Source organism: Rhipicephalus microplus, chromosome 1, assembly GCF_043290135.1.
Source record: "Rhipicephalus microplus isolate Deutch F79 chromosome 1, USDA_Rmic, whole genome shotgun sequence".
Taxonomy (NCBI): domain Eukaryota; kingdom Metazoa; phylum Arthropoda; class Arachnida; order Ixodida; family Ixodidae; genus Rhipicephalus; species Rhipicephalus microplus.
In genome coordinates, this window is record NC_134700.1 from 87,915,670 (window position 1) to 87,937,505 (window position 21,836).

Sequence of the window (21,836 nt, forward strand, 5' to 3'; positions counted from 1 at the left end):
TTTTTTTCGTCATCCCGAGATATCAATAGTTTGTATCAAATCTTACAGTCATATTTGAGTGAGCTTGAGGTATGGCTTGGCGGGCTGTCTTTTTCACCTAATGTTAGCAAATGTGCTCTGCTTGTATTCCCTCTATCCGTTCCCGTATTTCTTTCACTGCATTATCGAAATGATCTGATTCCACAAGTAACAGCGCCAAAATATCTTGGTATTGTTTACGTTGACAATTTTAAATTGGCAGCAACAAATAGAATCAAAGACCCGTAAAGCAGAAACCGCCCTAGGATTGCTCCGCTGGTTTTGCAATAAGAATGCAGGGATGCGCAGGGATACGCAGGGATACGCTACAACTCCCCAAACACAATGCCCGGTGCCAGTTGACTTAATTTTCGATGATATTTTTCCGAAAAATGCCAAGTTACTTCCAAAGCATGTTCTGGAGGGCCTCCTTCAAGACCATCTCAGTCATTTTCCTAAATACGTAGTAATTTCGACGTACGCAACGCAAAATCTTCAGAAGGCTGGAGTAGGTATTTTTTCTCATCAACTTAATTGGTCTTTTGCGCTCCGATTGCCTGACTTCACACCAATTTATCTCACAGAATTCCTGGCTTTTACATTGGCTCTTCGAAAACTAAATTATCAGCAATCAAAAGCTATTATCATTTCGGATGCTTTGTCTGTATGTACACATCTAACGTCCGCAAAGCAGTCTCCTCTTCTCAGGATATTTTGGTCTCTCGTACCGCATAGCCTATCAGAAGTTCGGTTTATTTGGGTCCCCGGGCATGCTGGAATTGAACTAAATGAAATTGCTGATTCGCTCGCTTCGGCATCTTTAAATTTCCCGGTGGTGCTAGTAGCTCCACAGTTTACTTTTATTACTGCCGAACGATTCAAACGCCTGTTAATCTTAAAAATCAACGAAACGTCGCTTCTACAATCTGAAGAATTTCGGCACTTGCAATTCACATGGAACACCGCAAAATGCCTTTCCCGTCAATGTGAGGTAACCCTCACAAGCTTTCGCTGTAGAGTTCCTCAGTTAAATTTTTATCTCAACAAATCAGGATTTTTATTAACTAACCTATGTGCAGTTTGAAATGAACCGTAAACAACAGATCACTTTCTTCTCACATGCCGCCGCTTCACCTCACTGCGCCGAATAATTCTTGAAAGACCGTTTGGTATGCTCGGATTGCCAGTCAATACATCCACCCTAATATCGTTTGGAGCCAGTCAGTTGGGTGTGGGCCGCCGTGCTATTCTGTCAGCGCTACATAAGTTCATTCAGCTACCGGAAGGATACGCTGCTGCCAGATATATCCAATTCTTTCTCCCCCTTCCTCATTCTTGTTAATTGGTTTTATATATTCTGGTTTATCGCATTCTTCTGCACTTCTTCACGTTTTTTTTAAAGGAACATTATTATTGTTCCTAATTTCTCTTTCTTTTTTAGCAAGCGTTGTAAAAAATGATCTATTATCGTACAAGCTCCCAGTGTACCGCGCATGTATTACTATGAATAGTCCAACATTCAGTGCGCCACTGTGTTGTACTTTTCGCAGACGTCTCTGCCAGAGCATTGAAACTGACTGCATTTACTGTGTTATTGTCATTTCTTTATTTTCGTGTTTTGTTCGCACCTGAATTACTCAAGGCTGTCAGAATCTCAACTGAACTGAGTTTCCATTCGCAGGTGAAGCACTCTCAAGCACTCTCCCCACAGCCAATGGTAAAATCAGCCTGGCGAAGACGGCTGAATCACTGGCCACGACGATAGAGTTATTAGAAGTGTAACGACGCTTCGCCGCAACCTGCAGTGTACGGCTGCATGACCGCGAATAACGTTCGGCAAGGAATAAAATTTAACCGATTTTGCGTTTTCAGGCTTGTCGCACTTACATTCTGTGCGATGGCTGCACAGAAATACGGCACCATCAAGTGATAATGGATGGTGGGTGCAAAAAATGTCTCAGCTCTAGTATCACGTGGACGACCAGACATGTGTGCATGATCCTAGTCATGGTGGCCGGAAGTAGTGCCTTTTCCGCATTGCCCGCCTGCCATGCGGGGAGCCAAAACATAGGCTGAGGGAGCACAGGGTTGCTTGGAGGTGACCATTTGGCATATACAGCAACTCTAAGTACTAATTGACTGCAGTGCCGCCATTACAGTCGACGTGGAGGACATCAGGTGTAGGCACGTTTACGCCGTTTGTAGGGTTTCTTAACATTAGTCCGCAAACTGTACGACGCCGTTCACGCCACTCAACAGTTCTAGTACACCAACTGATCTGGGTTTTAGTCACTTTGGCTACGTCACTTTATTCGACCTGGCAACACTGACTCAAACGCGCAGTTTTTCTCGCGGTTTTTATTTTCTTGTCCTCCATGATTCTAGGGTCCTACCGCTGGACTTCGGTGTTGTGTGAAAATAAGGAGCATTGTGAGGACAGGAACCACTCACGGCACCACCCGGCGTGTGAACAGCTAAGAAATGCGTGTCAACGGGAGGCTTCTATCTAGATACCAGAGGCAGACGGTGTGTCTCGTCGGCAAAGTCCTGCAGGTATACCGCTCATCTTTGTTGTTCATCGAGCATGCCGCGCAATACGAACACCGCCGCGGCACGCCTCTGACGATGTTATGAACATTGCTGTCGCAGTGCGAGCCCCAGGGCATGTCGTTCAAGATGGAATCCCCAGACAAGCTGGTCGTCAAAGTGATCATGAAGAATCCAGTGAGTGCAGCTGTTGCTTATCAGACGGATGACATTTTATTAGTTCACAAATTGAGTTACAAAACGATGTGTGCGATGAGCTCTCGCTTGCAACAAAGCGTGCACGAACGGAAAAACAGTACAAGCAGCACTAAATGTGCGGGCATGAAAGACTGTTCACAACCGCTTCCAGTGGTTCAAAAAAAAAACAAAAAAAAACATTTGCTATAACCTGCCGATGTATGACTGACACTACCAGACAACTAGGTCGCCTCGGAATTTCCCTCTTTTTCATGTCAATACATTATGACAATTTGGAACCGCTCATTTTGTCATATGTGGTAGCAAGTTATCTAACTGCACTGTCAGTGTTTGATTGGGAAGTGTTTTGTACATGATACCGATTTCTGACAAAGTAGGGAGCTCACTTGTATGCTTTGTATTGTGTAAATGAATTTGCATCTGCCCATTTTATCTAGCAACTTTTATTTGATATATCTTGACGATGTACAGGTAAGATTTAAATCGGCTTCATTCACAATTTCGGGCGACAAGACTAGCTTGTCTCAGCAAGGTCTAGAAATGGGCTGATGAGAACAAGTTTATACTGAAAACAACCTGCGGGCTTTTTTTGTTTCATACCCTGATTCTGGCATTTACATGCAGGCTCTCAGCTTCCCTCTAAGCATGCCACATAAGCTTTTAGGCATAAATTTAGACTCGAAGCTTACTTTTGTACCTTCAAAAACTGTGGATGCCTACCAATGTATACATAGTTCCAACGCTGAAAGCGCCGTGCAGGAGCACCAGCATGTGGGGACGAGAGGTTTCTGATCGCACATGAACGTTATTAAAACACAAGCTGGTTATTTCATTACTCAAGCACAGAGAGGTTCCTGGCACGTCGTTTTTACATAGATAAGACTTGTTTCTCATGAAAGCTGCCATGACAGAGTCCTAGTTCCTTTCAGAATCGGCGTCCATGATGGGACGTGCAAGCCATGTACATGATCATTCTTTGAAGGTCAGATATTTTTCAAAAAAAAAAGCTTCTCCGGACTATAAAATTACCTTATTGTGAGTTTTGAAATGTAACCTGAAAAAAATTGTAAAAAAAATCTGGAACAGTACTAAAGTCACTGTGGTCAATTTACTTTTGTCGTATTTTGTGGGTTAATATATATTTAGTTTGCAAAATTGTTGTATTGTGGGAGCTGGGGTTTTTGGTGGTTTCAAAGCCTTGCTAGCTTCTTCAAGTGGCTGATTTTTTCAGACGGAAGAACTTACCTGTTGCCAGTGCTGCAAACTCTAGGGAAAGTTCAAGATTTAGAGGATTCTGGTTGTATTTAGGGGAAAAGGGAAATTTGTCAACATCTAGGGAACTTTTTCGCTGCCACGTCAAGCAAGCAGATCGACGGAGGGACCTCCCACCCACAACCTCTTTTCTATTCTTTCTTCTACCTTTTCTCTTTTACACCCCCTCTACACTCACCCAAAAGTGCTGTGCCATGCCCATTAGCCGTTCCAAGGGGTGCAAGGGGGTGACAGGGCCGGTCTCCTTCCCCAACGCTGTGTCAGCACTCTCCACTACCCACTTCATTGCGGTTCATTCTGCGCTGTCCGTGTGCGACGTTAATTGCCTGAATCCCGTTTGAAACCAAAGAAAAAGTGCTCTCTCTCGAGCCCGCCAAGTATATGTTTTCCGTTACATCAACCTCCCATTTTCTCGACTTTCACCCGCGGTGTTATTTGTTTGGTTTGTTATTTTTTTATCGGTTTCTTTTCTCTGCAAACGCTGTCCCATTGCTAGTGAGCTGCCCCATGGGGCCATGTGGCTCCGCCAAGGTCGCCAAGGTTTCTGTGAAAAACGCCGCCAGAGCAGTAGGCTGCATGTATGTGGTTATTTGCACAGCTGAAAAAAAAAGGATGGAAAAAAAGTGGCTGGTGGAAGACTGCAAAGATATATTGGAAACGAATATATGGCGGTCGAAATTTCTAATACACATATATTTTCGTAGGCGTTCAGCAGGCTGCGAGGGATGAACTGCCAACTGGCATATCATGCTTTCATAGTTGAACTATATTTCGTCACAAAATCTTGTATCAGATATCATGACAAAGCTCGAGAGTACCTTTTTTAAGACATTGTTTATAAGCTTTGTAAGTGTGCGTCACTTCATATTTTATATAAACACCATGAAGCATTTCCCGCAGGTGAGTTACAAAATAATAACGTAACAGAAATTGCAAAATAACAGAATTGATTAATTTTTTAAGCTTGCTTGCAGGAATACTTCATGTACTGCACTTTATATGCTTGTTCTGGTTATTATTATATAATATATTATTAATATTATAGTAGTATTATTAATATTACTATTATTTTGTTTTGTAACTTGCATGCTATTACAAGTGCATTGTATCGTATTGTACAATTTCCGTGCTTTGCATTGAACGGTTAGCAGTGTTCCTAAATATTATTTTGATAATTCATCCCTTTTCTGCCTATATGCAGTGCTTTCTTGATGATTTGTACAAAATACTGTGATACTTCATGTGTGTGTCCCCCCCCCCCCCAAATGCGATGACCGCTTATCTTTGTGATTTCGTAGAATGAAATGTTATTCAAATCTTGTACTGCGACATTTTTTCACCTTCAGCATGCCGATTTTAGTGAATATTTTCAAACGTATGCACCATTATATCATAAAAGTGAACTTGGAAATCATTTTACACAGCACAAACACATTAGTTTTCAGAAACCACCCTTCATGAAAATCTAGGGAAATTGAGAGTTTTTTCTCTTCATAGCGAGAAAAAGTGGCTCCGCAAGTTGGCATCACTGCCTGTTGCTCACATAACCCCAACGAAGTGAGTTACGCCTATGGACAAGATGGTGCCTCCTTCCACATAACTACTTGCTCAGTACACTCAAGAAGCTAACGCCCGCGCTTATTATGCACATAAACTTGCTCGTATTTGGTAAACCGACACGCCAACAAACTCATTATGGTAGCTGTCACAGAAATTCCCACATTTTTCCTGGATCTCTTGATTTTCTTTCATCTCCAGCACCATGTTGTGCGCTTTCTGAAAAGCTACTGTTCCCGTTCACCAGACAGTACCGTATATGCCGCTAAGTGATGGACGTGGCTCTGTCCTCGTCAACTCAATTGTGCACTAATATTGTTCACATCCATTTGAAGCCCTATGTGCATTGGGACCCATCAGCATATGTGTTTAGTGACAGGTCTTGTTACCATCTTTGACCGGGTGCACGTTATGTGCCAATTACATAGAGAACGAAATGGAGGAGGACGGGTCGGTCCCCCCTTTCAACACCTTTGTGGTTGTTATCCTGATCAGTCTGATTATGTAAGAATGGTAAATACAAACTTCTTCTGTCATCTCCCCATAACAATAGTCTGCCCAACGCTTCCTCTAGAAAGATACTTGCGACTTAAGCCGAAGAGTTGGTTCCCAGCCCTCTCCTGTTTTCTCCTCCTCAGCTCCCCTAAACAGTGCCGACTGCAAGCGCTCGCTGCTGCAGCAGTTTTAAACCTTGCAGCCTATGAGAATAAAGCAATGTCTACTGCCGTCTTGGAGGCAACACAGCCGTGTCTCTGCAATAGGGTCTAGCGGAAGTAGTAGTGTCGGCTGCGAGCGCTCCGTGCGGAGAAAGCACTGAACTACGAGGAACCTTCTATCCTCATGGGAAAGCGTGTAATGTCACAGGCATCTTTCTAGAGGAGGTGTTGGTCTGCCTCACTAAGCATTCTGGAGGTACTGAATGGACCCTGGAAGCATGTAGGCTTTTGAACTTCTACAGGTGATTCGAAACAAGCCTGGTGGAAAGCACTTACATTGAATGAGACAAGTGGCCACTGCATTCACAGCGGTTGTATTTATAGTTTAACGATTTTTCAAAGTTTTGTCAGTGTTGGGGCTAGAATATCAAACCATTCACACTACAAATTTAGTGGCACACTATATACCAAGACCACTATGGACAATTATGTCATACTCTCCTTGTCATCTCTGGCTTGCCTAATCAACTCAGGAAACATGCTGTTATCGCTAACAATCGTAGAGCTCTGATGAGCGCACTCGACGACATTAGCTTTTAGCAGTTTAGACCTCCGAGATAGCACACTAACAGGTTGCTACAGCGCTCGCACCAGCAACCTGACCTCGTGTGCCTTCTGACAACCGAGGTGAAGGCTGCGGAGTGGTCGATATCTGCTCCTACAAGTGCTGCCATCCAACCAGCCGGTCTTGCTTCCTCACATTCTACAGCCAATCAGATCAGCAGCCTCAGTGACGTCATGTTACCAGAGTATGTCGTTTTGTGAATGGGCAGTGGTAAACACGTCTGGCTGAGTCCCAGTGACCTGCAAAGATAGGCAGCTTTAAAGTGTTTTAATAGATGTCACATTTATGCAAAAGCTGAAATCGGTCTCTAAAGGGCCCTAATGACTGGGGTCTATCGGCCTGATGTGTTTGTACAAAATGGTCAAAATAGTCTTGGGATCCCTTTAAGTACTCTCCTCTTTTGATGAACATTCTGCTGCGATGAGGGAGCCCTGCTCAGTTTAAATGAGAGGACTGGCTAAAGAACATTCCTTTCCTTGATCACCAAGAGTTCTCAATATGGAGGTGGCCCCAGGACTGATATGGCTTTCTTCAGTCTCGCAAAGTACGCCACTGTGGGACACATTTGGATTCTGAAGCTTTAGCATACAGTAGGCTCTCAGTAAACTTTAGGGGACGTCTGTATTTCGTTCGAATCATCGCAAGTTTTCATAAATAAGATTCAAGGCAGTATCTACGACAAATTTGCATGATTGTCAGTAAAGTTTTCAAGAGTCAGCAACCACACTGCCATTGCTTGTTGTGCAACCCTTGCACACATGTGTAAAAAAAATGCCAGGCCTGCGTGGAAGGCGCAGCACAGTCACAGCGAAAGCCAGAAGGATGGCCTTTTAGAACCTTTTCAGAACACTCATTGCCTAACTACTGCAAGCACACTTGTTTGATACCCACTAGGGCATTATTAAACTATTGGGTAGTAGGCCAACATTCGCTATGCTATTTTTCGTCATTTTTCTGAGAAGCGTGGTATCCGCTAAACAATTGCAAGGAATTTAGTGCGAGTTCTTCATGCAGCGGCTGACGATGATGAATTATGGTTGAGGTGGGTTTGCACCACAGTGAATAGGGGAACCAGAACAAGTTTTTGCAATGGGTTGGAGCATTGGATGGCCCACTTGTTATGCTATTTGCATTGTGCGATGACTGGTTGTTCTTTGGCTGTTATAAAACGCTTTATAAGTTGTATTAACGCGATTGCTTTCCCAACATCAAGCCTGCCTAAGGCAATTTTGCCAACGAGCACCAGCGTAGCTCAGTGGTAGATTTCTGGGCAGGCAACCAGTAGGACCCGAGTTCGAGCCCCACTGTGTCTTTGGTGCTAGGTTTGACAAGTCACAAGCACCGGCATGCTTAGTGTCGAATACTGGGCTGGCACCCAGCAGATCCGAGTTTCGAGCCCCATTGTGTCTTTGGTGCTAGGTTTTTTTTTTTCTCATTTCGCACGATTTGGTTACAGACACCGCCGGGGGCGGACAACTGTGCATGACCCGAGTTATGATCTCATAAGAGCTTTCTCTGTAAAACTCTCTCGTGACAGCTTGAAGCCCCTTCCTGTTCTTGGGTGCCTTTCTGCATGACACCTTTGTACAGCACTGGAAGTTACTTTAAATGGCTCTTTGCCACGTCACTCAATGACGTTTAGTTATTCACTGAAGGTTATGTGCCCAACAGAGAGCATTCCACTGCTGGAATTTTTCAGATTGGTTCATTAAAAGCAGAGATGATAAATATTTTACCTCCTCGCATCATAAGTCAAGATGGGAGAAGGTAAGTAAGCTTCCCACCTTGTCACTTGCAATGTCAAGTCCTTGCGAGTGAAACTTCTTGCCAGCATTCTACCTTACTGCCGCCGGAGGATCATGCGAATCCTCACCACGTCACAATGCGTGGGGACGACGAGCTCGCATTCTTTTGCTGCAGTTCATGCTGTGCTAGAGTGCCTCCTTCATATCCTTGCAGCAAGAGGCAGAAGAACGTGTGGGGATCTCGCCATTTTAGTCTTCAGGGCCAAGCAGGGTAGCGACGGCTGCCTGCGTTCCTAGCCGCCAGGCGGGAGGACTCATTCTGTTTTTGCACATGCCTCAAGCTCTAAGCATGAGCAGTGCGAGAAGCGCAGCAATGTGACTAACAAGTGATGATGATGATGATGGATGAGGATGATGCTACATCCTCCTCACCCAGTTTTCTGTATGGCGTACATCAAGGCTGGCTGGTGCACAGCACCTTCAATTACGCAGTGAAGTTGGTGTTGTACGTCATTTTAAAGTGGAGACGACTTCCACTTGAAATTGAGCTTATGGGGTCTTGAAAGCTGGGTTAATCGTAGCCTTGGACATTGAAAATCTCGCTGTATATTTAGGTTTTTATGCTGATTTGGATTATGTAATTAGTTTGATAGTAAGTTGCACAGTTTTTGTTTTATATCGCAACAAAGTATAATGTATAGCTCTTTTCGGACGAACGTTTTCTGCCGCTAAACTTTTATAGTTCTGAATCACTAATGGCTCATATTGCTCTACCTTAACTGTAAAATACAGATAACTATCAAATGGATAAAAGCTATTTTAATGGACAAAAAATTGTATTGGGAAAATTCTTAGAATCCTCAGCCCATACCAATTGCTGGCTTTAGCATTGTAATAATTAGAAGGGCAATATCAAGTGTTAAAGGAAATTTCGGCACTCCTTTTCACATGTTAAAAAATATGTGGGCAAAACTTTATCCTGATCCAGAAGTACCGAAAATACGTTTTCCACACTCAAGAAGATGCCTAGAAATGGGTTTGAAAAAAAAAAAACTCAATTAAAAGATATAAGTGAAAGGTCATCTATGCTGAAAAGATTCGTTTTTCAAGAGGATTTCTTCCATCATGTGAGCTTGGCAATCATTGTTATTTTGAGCCTGTGGCTTTATAACAAGCAGCCAGGGGGCGATTTCCAAGGGACTCAAGGCAGTTAGCACTTTTTAGTAGCCACCTTGTGCTCTTCAAAAGCAATTTCGACCTACTTTCAGTTTAATTGCGATTTTCAATTTCTTTGTAGAGAAAGTATAGAAGCTAAACTTGTGAAAGCTAATAAAAACAAAAATAGGAAATTTCGAAAAAAACTCATTTTTTTATTCGCATCTCCCCTTAATTGGCGGCAGGCACAACCTTCAGTGTTCTACGGAAGCATTGTGCTCAAAATGGCTTCACCTAATCAGGTGCACTGTCTTTTCACATTTCCCTCCTGTAGGGTCAATGATGGGCTGGTACATTATAATTTATTTGTTTAGGAATACCTCACAGGACCCAAAAGAAGTATAAGGTGTGGGGCTTTACAATACAATTACAAACACTATACAATTGACTCTCATTAAACCGATCCTGAAGAGACCAGGAAAATGTGTTCTGTTTAACAACAGTTCCATTTACTCAGAGATGAACAGGGGCACGCAATGCAAGAATGAAACCAATCTTGTCAGAAGCATTTGTTCCATTTAAGCAGCAGCTCCGTTAACAGATATGCTTTTACTGAAAGTCTACTGTATATTGCATATATAAATGCATTGATGATTTCGACAAAGTAAGTAAAAAAAGTATGAATTTCCGAACAGTGCAGTTGTTAGAAGAAATATGAAAGAAACTAAGCTCAGTGTGTGGAAAAATGTTCAACTAAGGCAAAAGTGTCATGGCGTTTATGCCACGCAGTGTTATCCTATAGGCTGGTCCAGGGATGAGTGGTGTGAGTAAATGGTGTAAAATAAATGACTGAATTGCACTATATAGACAGTTGTAGTTGAGAGTGTTGTGCAATCTTTGCGATGGGCATACTTGATGAGTCATAAGAAGTGCAATGCTGGCATGTTTTTATTGGTCGTGCCACCTGTTGAATCTTTCCAAATGCTCATATATTTGTTCCACGCTGTGTGAGTACGTATATGGAAGAGCAAGGAGTGACCTTGCCCACACATCTCTTCTGGGGTTACATTTGCTGCATGGGCACTAGTATCTTCGACTGAGCACAAATGGGGTTACAGACACAAAGGTCGCTCTGCTGTTGATACGGTAGAACTGCTACCCTGAAAGCATGCATGACAAACCAAAAATATGTGAAAGAAAGGCAAACCCACGCTACTTTGTTCTGACACATCATATTCCGGAGTGTCCTTACGCACAATTTTCATCGGGATGTGCAAGAAGTTGATAATTTCAATATTCCCAAAACCAAGCTGATGTTGAAAGTGTATTATACGGCCAGAAACACCTATTTTCAACCTAGAGCAAGCAATTACTATGGGCTGAGGACTCTAAGAAATCTTGCATTACAATTTTGTTTGTCCATGAAAATGTTTTATATGCACTCTTTTTATAGTTATTTCAATTTTACATTTAATGTGTATACAAGCCATTGATGGCTCGTAGCGACAAAAGCTTAATGGCATGAAAATTTTGTCTCAAATATTTCGCACATAGTCGTTGCAGGAAATGAAAACTGTGCTACTTACTATAAAGTTGATTACATATTTGAAATCAGCATAAAATCTCATATCTAGGCTAAAAGTTTATGTGCCCTAAGTGACAGATTAACAAGACTTATTTTTTTTCAATTGCATCACCCCTTCAAAATCGGTTCATGCTCTGATTGTTTCATTAACGAAGAGAACCCGTCTCGCGGCCTTTTGGTTCAAGGGAGTTGCCACATTTTGACACTTTAGTAATATCATCACTTTTTGAAAACGATTAGCTTTTTATACACATTCTTCGTATTTGTATTGTCAGTGTGATAAGATCTATGGGAAGCATACATATAGGTGCAATTGAGTTCTGTGGAGACGTGCAAGGTGGCAGAATATAAAAAAGGGAAAATAACATGTACTTTTTTTGTCTGTGCCACAGACAAGTGGTTGTCTATTTTCCTCTTATGACATGATAGTCATCAAGGTAAGCTTGAGCATAATATAACACTCTGTTCTTTATAATACCACGCAATGATTATTAGCACACCAAAACAAAAATGACAGTATCTATGGCAGCCAAAGCTCCCGTCACTGAACGCAGGTGACAGTGACACGTACTGCCTCATTGGGCTGCCTGACCACCCATATGCATCATACCGCGCTCCAAGGTACTTCTCGCATTGTCATCTCATGCACAGTGCACTGCGCAAGAAACATTTTGGGCACAATAAAGAAGTGAACGCTAAAGCAGAGTTCTTTCTGAACTCTCGAAATGAAGAGTTCTACTGCAAAGGCCTGCGACATGGTCATGCATTGTTGACAGGGGAAGGGTTTTATTTTTATGCAGAGAAAGAATAAACTTCTGCTACAACTTCATTTCTCTGTCTTTCTCTCTTCCAATATACTGACATCATTGCTGTGACCACCCCTCATATTCATCCAGCAGCTCGAATAATGCCGTAGCGTATGTCACTGTCGTGAATTCACCGTGTATATTCTGTTATGCTCTGTTATGTTGTGCATACAGCATATGTTTTTAGGCCACTATAGAGCTCATTACATGCTACCATCATAATAGAAAGTCCCTGTAAATGCCTATTATCTGTCCCTTCTGCTACTGAAAACCGCAGTTATCAACAGCTACGAAAAATATGTTTTTAGGCCACTATAGAGCTAATTGCATGCTACCACCATAATAGAAAGTCCCTGTAAATGCCTATTATCTGTCCCTTCTGCTACTGAAAACCGTATTTATCAACAGCTACGAAAAACAGTGTTGACACACGCATTGTCATGCCACCTGCTTCCTACAGACATCCCTGTGGTCAAATTGCAGGCATGGCCACTCCTCAAAAGTGACAAAAGCGCTGGTCTGAGTATCTCCAAGGCTGCACAGGTTCCAGGCACCTTGTAGGCACGTTGCGATAGCATTGAAAGTTAGGCTAGTTGGTGCGGTTACATGCTAGGTTACAGCACGAAAACAACAAAGGCTGAAAACAGAGGGGACACAATGAGCTTTGTCTAGCAACAGAAAGTTTAATTTGAAGAACACAAAAACATGAAAAAAAAAGCATATCACTATTGCACGGAAATGTTAGACAGCACTCGTTTGTGTCTCTTCTGTTCTTAGTCTGTCGTTTTTGCTCTATAACGAAAAAATGCATGCTGCGATTATACACAGGCAGTAATGCACTGTGCTCTATTTGTGCAGATTCAAGAACCACTGAAAGGCATCATAGAGGTAATTGGTGAAGTCACTGCTAAGTCAGAGATTGTCTGCGAAACTTATGTGCTCTTTCCGCCTGCAGTGATGAAGAACTTTGGTAAGCACATGCTGCTTTGCATGATGGTGTTGTTGAGTTTTGCCGACGTGTTGTGATGGCTCCGGCTAAGTGACTAAAGAAGTTTGATTAAAATAAATGCGAAGAATTTTTTCTGTGTATCTATGTATCTAGATCTGTGTGTCTAGATCTGTGTATCTATCTATGTATCCATCTGCCTACGTCTGCGTGCTCTCATAGTCACCTCCTTACCTTGGGGGTACACCAAAATTAATATGGGAGGGTAAGATGGTTTCACGAATACGACTGACTGGTCATGACATGAATAATGTCACAATTTCATCGCGTACATCATCAAACACTTTCCAAAAAACAATTGCACATATTCATGGGGAGGGTATGTGCCGCAGGTGGATAGATATATCTACCCAGTAACGGTGAGAACACATCTGGGTAACTAATGTTTGAGGGTTAAGAAAATGTTGTCATAGGCAGCGTTGATCGCACTAATGCCAACAATAAATGTCAGTGTCTCAGCAAGAATCGAACCCTAGCATTCTGCCTGGCAATAAAGCATTCTGTCACAGAGCCACGGCAGGCCTCGGATATTCTTTTCAAATAGACTCTAATCTGCATGTAATATCAATTGTGCTTGCAGTACTGGCTATCCAATTTGCATTACATGTATACTCCTGTTATACAGCTCTTATGTCGGGTTAGCGTCCACTGTCTGAGCTTCTGCTTGGCTAGTCGACTCAACGAACCCATTAAACCAAGTTTGTCTTAAGAAACGTGACAAGACTGGTGGAGATGCTGGGTAGGGTCTTGGGCATCGGGTGGATCGTGAGACGGAACACAAGCCGGAACACAAGCCCTGCACCCGTGGACACTCCTGTTCACAGAGTAAGCCGCCGCCAACGACGCCTACCACCTGAGACACCAACCACTGACGCAGCGACTATGACTTCGACACAAGATCCCGTGCAAGCTCCGACACCTTCCACGCCGATCTACTGCACCGTCCAGAACCCGCTCATGCCTAGCCCCTTTCATGGAGAGCAGCATGAAGATGTTAACGACTGGCTGAGTGAGTTCGAACGTGTCGCAGCGATAAATTACTGGGATGATGCCGCGAAACTCCGGAACGTGTACACTTGCTTAAAGGACGGTGCCAAGACGTGGTTTTTGAACAGGGATGATGTTCTGACATCCTGGCGCGAGTTCCAGCGTCGCCTTCTGGAGACCTACAGGAGTCCCGACTGCCGCGAACGGGCGGAGCATGCACTACAATCACGCATCCAGATGCCAAACGAGACCGTCTTGATGTACGTTGAGGACATGACACGGCTTTTCAAGTGAGTGGATCCTGCTATGGCAGAAGAAAAAAAGTTGTGCCACCTCATGCGTGGTGTGAAGGAACAACTTTTTGCTGGTTTGTTGCGTAGTCCCCCCAAGAATCTTGCTGAGTTCCTTACTGAAGCGGCAACAATGGAGCAAGTACTGCACCAACGGTCTGCCCTGTTTGACTGTCAAGTGAATGCTGCCTAAACTCCCGAAATTTTCGCCACCCCTGGGAGCAAGAGCCCCGAATGGATTCGCGAGATCATCCGATCTGTCGTCCGGGAAGAAATGGAAAAGATGTACGGGACAAGGCAAATCGATGTTCGTTCTATCACCAGTGTCATCCGTGACGAGGTCCAACAGGTGTTGCACGCCCATCGTTTTCCGCCGATGTCGGTTGATCCGGAAACGGCTCCTGTGTCTACTGACAGTCACCGTCGTATATACGCAAAAGCCTTGCGATCTGCCACGCCTCGTTCTGGTCAAGGAGTCCCAACCCAGCCAGTGCCGCACGTCCCGATCCAGACAGTACCACACGTCCCGATCCAGACAGTGCCGCACGTTTCGCTTCAGACAGTGCCATACGTCCCAATCCAGACAATGATGCCGTCAGTCGCGATTCAGTCGGCGCACGCTGGTTTGGACATTGATGGTTGCCGTGCACCAACGCACAAGTCTGATCTCTGGCGTATGCCGGACAGACGACCCCTGTGCTATCATTGCAGTGAGGCTGGTCACATTTACCGCGAATGCCCATACCGGCAACTTGGCCTGCGTGAATTTTCCGTCAATTCACCTCGTCCCCAAATTGGTCAAAGCCCGAGGGATATCGAAGAGTATCTCGCGCAACAGCGTGCACCCTTTACAAGACAGCAATCGCGGTCACCACCTCCGAGGAGACCCGCAGCCACTGGGTCACGTTTCGAGGTGACGGCACGGGAACACTCTCTAAGCCCTCGTCGGGAAAACTGAAGGCAGCGGCCTTTGGGGGCAAGGTCGCTGGGACTCAAAGTGCGAAAGACCTCCCATCGACGCTTGCACGCAACACGAAAGACATTCAATCAGAGAATAATCGCAGTACCGAGGAAACGCCAAAATCCACATCTGAACCCAGTGACTGCGTGTCACTTGACATACCTGTGCTGATTGACGGTTTTCAGGTCAATGCATTGATAGACACTGGTGCAGACTATTCGATTATGAGCGGAAGGCTAGCGAAAAATCTCAGGAAAGTGATTACGCCGTGAAATGAAACGCGAATTCGAACTGCTAGAGGACGCGTTGTAATACCACTGGGTCGCTGTACGGCAAGAGTGAAAATTCATGCGTCAACGTTTGTGCTCAGCTGCCTCGCTCTGCGGGACTGTTTACGTCAGCTGATTATCGGCATGGACTTCCTTCGGAAATACGGTGCCATCATAAATCTTCGTGAGCGCATTGTGACCTTCTCAACTCAAGGCGCAACAGATCGAGACGCTGATAACTGCCGTAGACCTGCGCTGCATGTTTCTGACGACAGTGTGACGCTGCCGCCTCAAGCGACTGTTCCCATCAGTCATTTGTGAAGACCTCCGGGACGGTGACGTGGTGGCTGAAAGCAACCTATCACTTCTGCTACTCCAAGGTGTATGTGCCGCCCGAAGTGTTGTGCATGTCCGTAAGGGACAGTCGCAAATACTAGTTACGAACTTCAACTACGAGCACCGGCATCTTTTCTGCGGAACCACCGTAGCCTATGAGGACCCTATTGCCGACGTCACAGAGTGCTTCGCGTCCGAGGAAACGCATGATAATGAAGAATTTCTAGACCACATCGACATTAATTCGACGCTGTCAGACAAAAGAAAGGCTGCACTTCATGACCTTTTAAGGAAGTTTCGGTCTTGCTTCACCTCTTCTTCCAAAGTCCGTCAAACACACCTCGCCAAGCATCGAATTATTACCGACGATGACGTCCGCCCCATCCGGCAGCAGCCTTATCGCGTTTCTTCCAAAGAACGTGCGGCTATTCAGACACAAGTAAAAGATATGCTCGATAACGGGATTATTCAACCATCCAACAGCCCTTGGTCTTCGCCAGTCGTTCTAGTGAAGAAAAAAGACGGTACGCTGCGATTTTGTATTGACTACAGGAAGCCTAATAGCGTCACGAAAAAAGACGTTTACCCGCTTCCACGGGTCGACGACTCTCTCGACAGATTACGACGCGCGAAGTATTTTTCGTCCATCGATCTAAAGAGTGGCTATTGGCAAATTGAAAAGGAAAGTGGATGAACGAGACCGAGAAAAAACCGCGTTTGTGACTCCAGACGGACTTTACGAATTCTGTGTTCTTCTCTTCGGCCTCTGTTCTGCCCCAGCTACTTTTCAGAGAATGATGGACACAGTTCTCACTGGCTTGAAGTGGCAAAGCTGCCTTGTGTACCTCGATGATGTGGTCATCTTTTCCGAGAGCATCGAAGAACATCTGAAGCGTCTGAGAAAGGTTCTGGACGTCATTCGCACAGCTAAACTCACGCTGAAACCCCAAAAATGCCATTTCCGCTTCGAAGAGCTGAAATTTTTGGGACATGTCATTAATGCGGATGGAGTGCGACCTGATCCAGACAAAACTGCTGCTGCCGCCGCCTTCCCTCTTCCATCAGATAAAAGAGTAGCACGCCGTTTCCTCGGCTTGTGCGTGTATTATCGCCGATTTATCGCCAACTTCTCGAAGATAGCTGAACCTCTTATGCGACTCACCCGAGATGACGTGTCTTTTACTTGGAGCGCAGAACAAGATGCAGCGTTCACAGAGCTACGGCAGAGAATGCAAACAGCCCCTGTTCTTGCCCATTTTGATGAGGACGCTGCTCAAGAAATTCATACAGATGCCAGCAACGTCGGACTTGGCGCTGTCCTTGTACAGGGACACGGTGGAGTTGAACATATAATAGCTTACGCCAGTTGTACTCTTTCTCGAGCCGAGACGAACTATTCTACATCGGAAAAAGAATGGCTTGCAGTCGTGTGGGCGACGACCAAGTTTCGGCCTTACCTCTACGGTCGTCCCTTCAAAGTGGTGACTGACCACCACTCGCTCTGCTGGATGGCAAATCTCAGAGATCCATCCGGCCGTCTCGCTTGGTGAAGTTTGCGTTTGCAGGAGTTCGATATTACGATTGTGTACAGGTCAGGGCGCAAACATGAAGATGCCGGCGCGCTTTCTCGAGCGCCTGTGGGGCACGCTGTCAGGGGCTCCGAGGATAAAGATGCCTTTCTCGGAGCAGTCAGCGATTCCGAATTTATGTCAAAACAGCGGGCAGATGACGAATTACGCCCAGCTATTGATTCCCTGGAAGGCCTGAACTCTCAGGTCCCTCGACACATTGCTCGCGAACTGTCCTCTTTTGTCTAAGAAGAGGCATTCTTTACAAGAAAAACGCCCGTGGTAGCGACAAAGCCTTCCTACTCGTTGTTCCTACCGAAATGCGGGACGAGATCCTCCTTGCGTGCCACGACGAGCCCACGTCAGGACATTTGGGCTATTCGCGAACTCTCGCCAGAGTACGCCAACAGTATTACTGGCCGCGAATATCAACTAGTGCACATCGATACGTGAAAGGCTGCCGTGAGTGCCAGCGTTGCAAGACTCCGCCTGTGAGACCCGCAGGCCTGCTCCAGCCGATCGCACCACCACAGACACCGTTTGACCTCGTGGGAATGGACCTTCTTGGACCCTTCCCTTTGTCGTCCTCTGGGAACAAATGGATTATAGTTGCGACAAATGATCTTACTCGTTATGCTGAAACAAAAGCGTTACCCCGTGGCACATCCTCTGAAGTCGCGCAGTTCTTCGCGCACCATATCGTCCTATGGCATGGTGCCCCGTCATGCGTGATTACGGACAGAGGGACGTCATTTACAGCACGTATGATGGGGGACATTTTTAAATTGAGCTGCGCAAGTCATCGAAAAACGACGGCTTATCACCCGCAATCGAATGCACTGACAGAGAGGCTTAACAAGACCATAGCAGACATGCTGTCAATGTACGTTGACGTACAACACAAAACCTGGGACAAAATTCTTCCATACATAACGTTTGCATACAATATGGCAAAGCAAGAAACAACGCGATTTCCGCCTTTCCGACTCGTTTACGGACGCAACGTGCGAACCATGCTCGATGCTATGCTTCGGTGTGACCAAAGCAATGAAATCGCTCCAGACGCTGAGCAATACACTCAATACGCCGAAGAAGCTCGTCAGCTAGCTCGCATAAACACCAGTCACCAACAAGATGAAGACGCACGACGTTACAACCTCCGCTATCGCAACGTCACCTATCACCCTGGGGACCGAGTGTGGGTGTGGACCTCTGTCCGGCGACCAGGCTTATCCGAAAAACTCCTAAGCCGTCATTTTGGACCGTACAAGGTTCTTAGACGTGTCACAGATCTTACTTACGAGGTATTTCCGGACGGCGCAGCATCTTCCCGTCGACAGCTTCAGCCCGAAACCGTGCATGTCGTTAGACTGAAGCCCTACTTCGCACAGTAGCCCTTGTGGTTCATGTGTTGCGACAAGCCGTGACATTGTGCTGCTGCTGTTCGTGTTCTCCTGTGTTTTTATGCCTTTTCTTTTTGCGCTTGGCGCAAGCATTGGCGAAATTTCCTCATTTGCGCTGCAACACTGGCACTCTCCCTCTTTTAGTTCTCTGTATCTGCGTGTGTATGCCTTCATTTTTTTTTCTTTACGAGCATCGAGCCGACGCTTTCAAAGGGGGGACTATTGCCACATGATATGCTTGGTTGAGATCCAGGAGTGAAAGAAGACAACGAAGATCTGTCTGAGCTGCTGCTTAGCTAGTCGACTCAACGAACCCATTAAACCAAGTTTGTCTCAAGAAACGTGACAAGATGTCACGTCTATTCCTAATGTTCTCCTAGCGCGTGACATCACTGTGTCATACGCCGTCGTAGCCGTGGCCTCTAACCGAACATGTCTCCCTATTATCTATTTCGGTTTCACGAAGCATGTACTACCACAAGAAATTTCAGTCGCCATGCCGCGGCCCTTAATCGACGTCCACATCACCACTTTTGTACCAGACGCATGCTCCATCTTCCATGTCGCCCGTAGAATGCCACATTCCTCGATGTGGCCTTGCACCCCATCGTCGACCCGGAACTCAAACGTGAGCAATCAGACCGCGTTAACACTGCTGATTCTCTTCCCATTCACAGCCGGTCATACAGGGTGTCTTCCACAGAGCGTAAGGTAATTCAAGAAGTAAAGATGCTAGCCAAAGGAATTATTCAACTCTTCTCGAGCTCTCGGGCACCTCCCGTTGTGCTCGTTAAAAAGAAAGATGACACTTGGCGCTTCTGCATTTATTACCACCATCTTAATGGAACCAGAACTTGGCAACGTTCAACGCTAGAACCTTATCTAGTGAGGAAAGTCTAGCTGTACTATTAGAGGAACTAAAGGGTGTTAAATGGGATATATTAGGGCTAAGTGAGGTTGGGAGAACAGATGAGGCCTATACAGTGCTACAGAATGGGCACGTCCTTTGCTATCGGGGCTTGGCTGACAGAAGAGAACTAGGAGTGGGGTTCCTAATTCACAGAAACATAGAGGAATATTATAGCAATAATGGAAGGGTGGTAGGTATAGAATTGAACTGACTAAGAGATACAAGATGAAAGTGGTACAAGCTTACATGTCTACATCCAGCTATGATGACGCTTCAGTTGAAAGCTTCTATGAGGACGTGGAATCGGCAATGATTAAGGTAAAAACACAGTATACTATACTGATAGGAGACTTTAATGCAAAGGTAGGGAAGAAGCAGGCTGGAGACCAGGCAGTAGGAGATAATGGCATCGTTACTAGAAACACCAGAGGAAAGCTACTAGCAGAATTCGTAGAATGCAATAATTTACGAATTTTGAATACCTTCTACCGAAAAAACGAGGAAACCGCAAGTGCACATGAAAGAGTTTTAATGGCCAAAATAAGAACGAAATAAACTTTATAATGAGTGCACACCCAGGCACCGTGCAGGATGTAGAAGTGGTTGGCAAGGTACAATGCAGTGACCATAGAATGGTACGGTCTCGAATTCGCCTAAACTTGAAGAAGGAACGGCAGAAACTGATACGCAAGAAGCCAATCAATGAGCTAGCACTGAGGGAAAGTGCTCGCTTCGGAACAGGTACTCGGCTCTTAGTGAGGAAACCAACCTTAGCGTAGATACAATGAATGATAATCTGACGAGTATCATTACGGAGTGAGCAGTGGGAGTTGGAGGCAGAGTAGTCAGACAGGACACTGGCAAACTTTTCCAGGAAACGAAGAATATTATTAAAGAGCGTCAAATCATGAAAGTGTCTAGTACGACAGACAAAATAGAACGATTACTAGGCATAAGGTATGCGATGTAAGAAGGTATAACATGGAGAGAATCGAACACACACTGAAAAACTGAGGAAACGTCAAAACAGTGAAGAGAAGACTTGGGATAGGCGAAAATCAAATGTATGCACTAAGAGACAAAGAAGGCAAAGTAACTACCAATATGGATTGGATAGTTAAAATACCGGAGGAGTTTTATAGAGATCTGTACAGTAGCCGGGACAACCACGACCTTAATACTATAAGAACTAGCAGTAACCCAGATGACACCCCACCAGTAATGATAGAAGTCAGAAAAGCTTTGGAGAGCATGCAAAGAGGTAAAGCTACTGGTGAGGATCAGATAACATCAGATCTGCTGAAAGATGGAGGACAGATTGTGTTAGAAAAACTAGCCACCCTGTTTACGAGGTGTCTCCTGACAGGAAGAGTATCAGAGTTTTGGAAGAATGCTAACATCATCTTAATACATAAGAAAGGAGATGACAAGGACTTGAAGAATTACAGGCCGATCAGCTTGCTCTCTGTAGTATACAAACTATTTATTAAGGTAATTGCTAACAGAGTAAAGAAAACATTAGAATTCAATCAACCAAAGGAACAAGCAGGATTTCGAACAGGCTACTCAACAATAAACCACATTCATTCTATCAATCAGGTAATAAAGAAATGCTCAGAATATAACTGACCACTATACATAGCCTTCATAGATTACGAGAAGGCGTTTGATTCAGTAGAAATATCGGCTGCCATGCACACACTGTGTAATCAGGGCGTCAATGAAGTATATATAAACATCCTGGAAGAAATATACAGGGGATCAACTGCTATCATAGTGCTTCATAAAGAAAGCAACAGAATACCAATCGAGGAGGATGTAAGGCAGGAGGACAATCTCCCCAATGCTATTTACCGAGTGCTTACAGGGGGTTTTCAGAAGCCTAGAAAGGAAACAGTTAGGGATAAGAGTTAATGGAGAGTACCTTAGTAACCTGCGCTTC

At 44.8% G+C, this 21,836-nt stretch overlaps 1 protein-coding gene across 1 annotated transcript in view; it reads left to right on the forward strand.

The window, feature by feature from the left end:
• The first annotated feature begins 2,203 nt into the window (after window positions 1-2,203).
• The window catches only part of LOC119178579 (replication protein A 14 kDa subunit), a 47,205-nt gene continuing 27,572 nt past the window's right edge, over window positions 2,204-21,836 (forward strand). Inside the window, exons 1-3 of the mRNA XM_037429789.2 lie at window positions 2,204-2,571; window positions 2,668-2,742; window positions 13,023-13,134. Coding sequence (XP_037285686.2) covers window positions 2,500-2,571; window positions 2,668-2,742; window positions 13,023-13,134 — 259 coding nt within the window. The 5' untranslated portion in view covers window positions 2,204-2,499. The remainder of the gene's footprint in view (window positions 2,572-2,667; window positions 2,743-13,022; window positions 13,135-21,836) is intronic.